Source organism: Zingiber officinale, chromosome 4B, assembly GCF_018446385.1.
Source record: "Zingiber officinale cultivar Zhangliang chromosome 4B, Zo_v1.1, whole genome shotgun sequence".
NCBI lineage: Eukaryota > Viridiplantae > Streptophyta > Magnoliopsida > Zingiberales > Zingiberaceae > Zingiber > Zingiber officinale.
This window is the reverse complement of record NC_055993.1, coordinates 138,839,516-138,842,386: the sequence shown is the minus strand read 5'-3', so window position 1 is coordinate 138,842,386 and position 2,871 is coordinate 138,839,516. Positions and strand designations below refer to the sequence as shown.

At 49.6% G+C, this 2,871-nt stretch overlaps 1 protein-coding gene across 1 annotated transcript; it reads right to left on the bottom strand.

Moving 5' to 3' along the window:
• Window positions 1–206: 206 nt before the first annotated feature.
• Window positions 207–2,103, bottom strand: LOC121977062 (cytochrome P450 71A1-like). Its single transcript, XM_042529566.1, has 2 exons — window positions 1,144–2,103; window positions 207–979 (listed from the first exon to the last, which is right to left on the bottom strand). The coding sequence occupies exons 1-2, from the start codon at window positions 2,056–2,058 to the stop codon at window positions 353–355; spliced, it is 1,542 nt and encodes a 513-aa protein (XP_042385500.1). The 5' UTR covers window positions 2,059–2,103; the 3' UTR covers window positions 207–352.
• Window positions 2,104–2,871: the final 768 nt, after the last annotated feature.

Here is a 2,871-nt window from a genome sequence, read left to right as displayed (position 1 = left end):
AATTGTTTTCGGTAGTCAAAGACTTATCTTATTCAAAATTGCAACCTCATCCTACACTATAATAAAACTGCCGAATAATATTACTATTTTGTCCATAATTGTTAGCCATATTTGTCATATTATATTTTATATATAGTATCGTCAAGTTGTATAAATAATTATTAGCTAAGATAATAAATCAGTGAAGCAATTGTTTTCTTTTGTATTTCTCTCTCTATTTTTTAGTAATTAGCATTTTGAAGTCAATTTGAGCAAAAAGATCGCTTTGGGTGAGTCAATTTGAGCAAATTTCTCTGTAAGTTTTTCAGTCAACTCTGCCATATTGTACAATAACAGAGTATGATCTCGATGCCTAGGCTTTGAAGGGCTTTCCTTGTAGAATCACACTCGATTTCTTTTGCATGATGAGCCCAAACACCTCATCCATCTCCATCTCGTCGGAGCTCATCCCGTCGGGCATCTCCCAGTCGAAATAGTACAACAAGCTGGCGAGGACAACCTCCAGAGCGACCATGGAGAACCCGATGCCCGGGCAGCCTCTCCGCCCTGCTCCGAACGGAAGGTACCTGAAGTCGCTCCCCTTGAAGTCGAGAGCACCGGCACCGGAATCGCCCAGGAACCTCTCCGGCAGGAACTCCTCGGCCTTGTCCCACAAAGCAGGATCTCTTGCGATCGCCCAGCCATTGACGATCACCCTCGTGCCCTTGGGGATGTGGTAGCCCTGGAGCTCGGTGGTCTCCATGGCTTCTCGAGGGAGCAGCAGAGGACCTGGAGGGTGCAAACGGAGTGTCTCCTTGAGCACCGCCTTCAATTGCTCCATCCCTTCTAAGGCCTCTTCTCTTATTTCTTCTCCTATGGGTCCGACGACTCGCCGGATCTCCTCTTGCACTTTTGCCATTTCTTCGGGGTGCCGGATTAGCTCTGCCATTGCCCATTCTAGCGTTGATTTTGATGAGTCAGTTCCTGCGGCAACCATGTCCTGCAAAAGGAAGATATACATCTAAAACAGAGGAAGAAGATCTAGATAATGATGCAGTCCAGAACGATAATTTTTTTTTTTAAAAAAAAATAATAATAATTTTGTATGACACAGTCCAAAACGATGTTACCAAAAAAAGATGCGGAGAGAGAGAGAGATTTTACCAAAATGATGCCTTTGATGTTGTCCATGGTGAGCGAAATGTTGGTGGAAGAAGAAGAGGCGGCGGCGGCGTCTTGATCGCCCAAAGAGAGCAAGATGTCGACCAGATCCATGTCGTCGGCGGCGATATTGACGGTGAGCTTCCTTCGTTGATGCTCAGCTATGACTTTCTCGAGCAGAGCGTCGAGCTTCGGCCCGATCTTCCTCGCTCTGCCGTCCAGGCCACTCAGCCAATCGATCCAGGCCAGCCAGGGGATGTAGTCGCGCACCGGGAACAGGCCCATGAGCTCCATGAACTCCCCGAAGAGCTCCCGGATCTGGCTGCCGCCGCCCTTGGCGTCGGAGTACGTCCGGCCCAGCGCTACCCTGCAGATGAGGTTGCTCGTGAAGTCGATGATCATGTCGCTCAAGTTCACCGGACCTCCGGCGGCGGCGCGGATCCTGGCGACGAGGGCGGCGGCCTCCTCCTCGCGGACCTTTCGGAAGGAGTGCACCTGCTTCTGGCTGAGGAGGTGGAGGACGCCGATGCGTCGCATTTGGCGCCACTGCTCGCCGTACTTGCTGAAGGCCATCTCCTGCGAGCGGTAGAAGAGTCGGTCGGCGAGGCTCGAGTCCGGGCGGCTGGCGAAGACGAGGTCGCGGGTCTTCAAGACCTCTTGGGCGCCCTCCGGCGAGGAGACGACGACGGTGGGGAGGCGGCCCAAGCGGAGGGCCATGACGGGGCCATGCTTCTCGGCGAGCGCTCGCAGGGAGCGGTGCGGGAGGGAGCCGAGCTGGTGGAGGTTCCCAAAGACAGGGAGACCCGGCGCCGCAGGGGGATGGTCGACCGATGATTTCTTAGACCGCGTCCACCGGAGGCAGAACACGAAGAAGAGAAACGACGCGACAACGAGCAAAAGAGAAGACTGATAGAACATGCCGCCTGAGGCAATTAATAGATCGCCGGATTATTCCAATCAAAGTGATTCGAGCAAACTGCCTCTGCCCCCAAATTTATATCATTGCGATCGTGCTTGCTGTCGTCATCTCTTACGATTGATCGAGGAATCAGATAGCCTGACAGGAGGTCAGATCTTTTAATCCAGAATCTTCTAGACTAAGGAAGTCCGGCATATTCATTAGTGGAATAAACTGTACTTCACTTATTTAACAGGTATAATATAGTCCACCCGATAGAGATCCTCTGGTCCAAGATCTCTGGATCTATTCTGATCCCCTGTCCATTCATTGGTTAGGTGACTTGGACCCTACCTGTTTAACACATGGGGTCCAGCCCATCCAACCAATCAATGGATAGAGCCTCTTCTGATCCAGAAAATTCTGGACCAGAGGATCTGGCCTCGCAGTCCACCCATCCAATGAACATGCAAGGGTCCAGGATTGGTTCAGGGATCCTGAGAGGCAACGATATGTGGGCGAGGTAGATAGTACGTTCCTCGATGATTGCGGCCCGGCCTGGCGCGGCACGGCACGACACTTGCGAGCTCGGGTACATGGAAGATGGAGTCTATTCGAAGACAAGACGTACTTGGAGAAAAATGTGCTAGGGCGATAAATAAATTTGACGTTCGACTTTATAAAATTTTATTTATATTCATTTAACGTATATATGTACATAAAATTAAATAAATAAATAAATTTAAAGAATGTATTAAATTAAATAAATAAGATTGAATATATATATATATATAGAGTTGTTAGGTTGTGGTGCATCTCCTGCGATTTTGTGC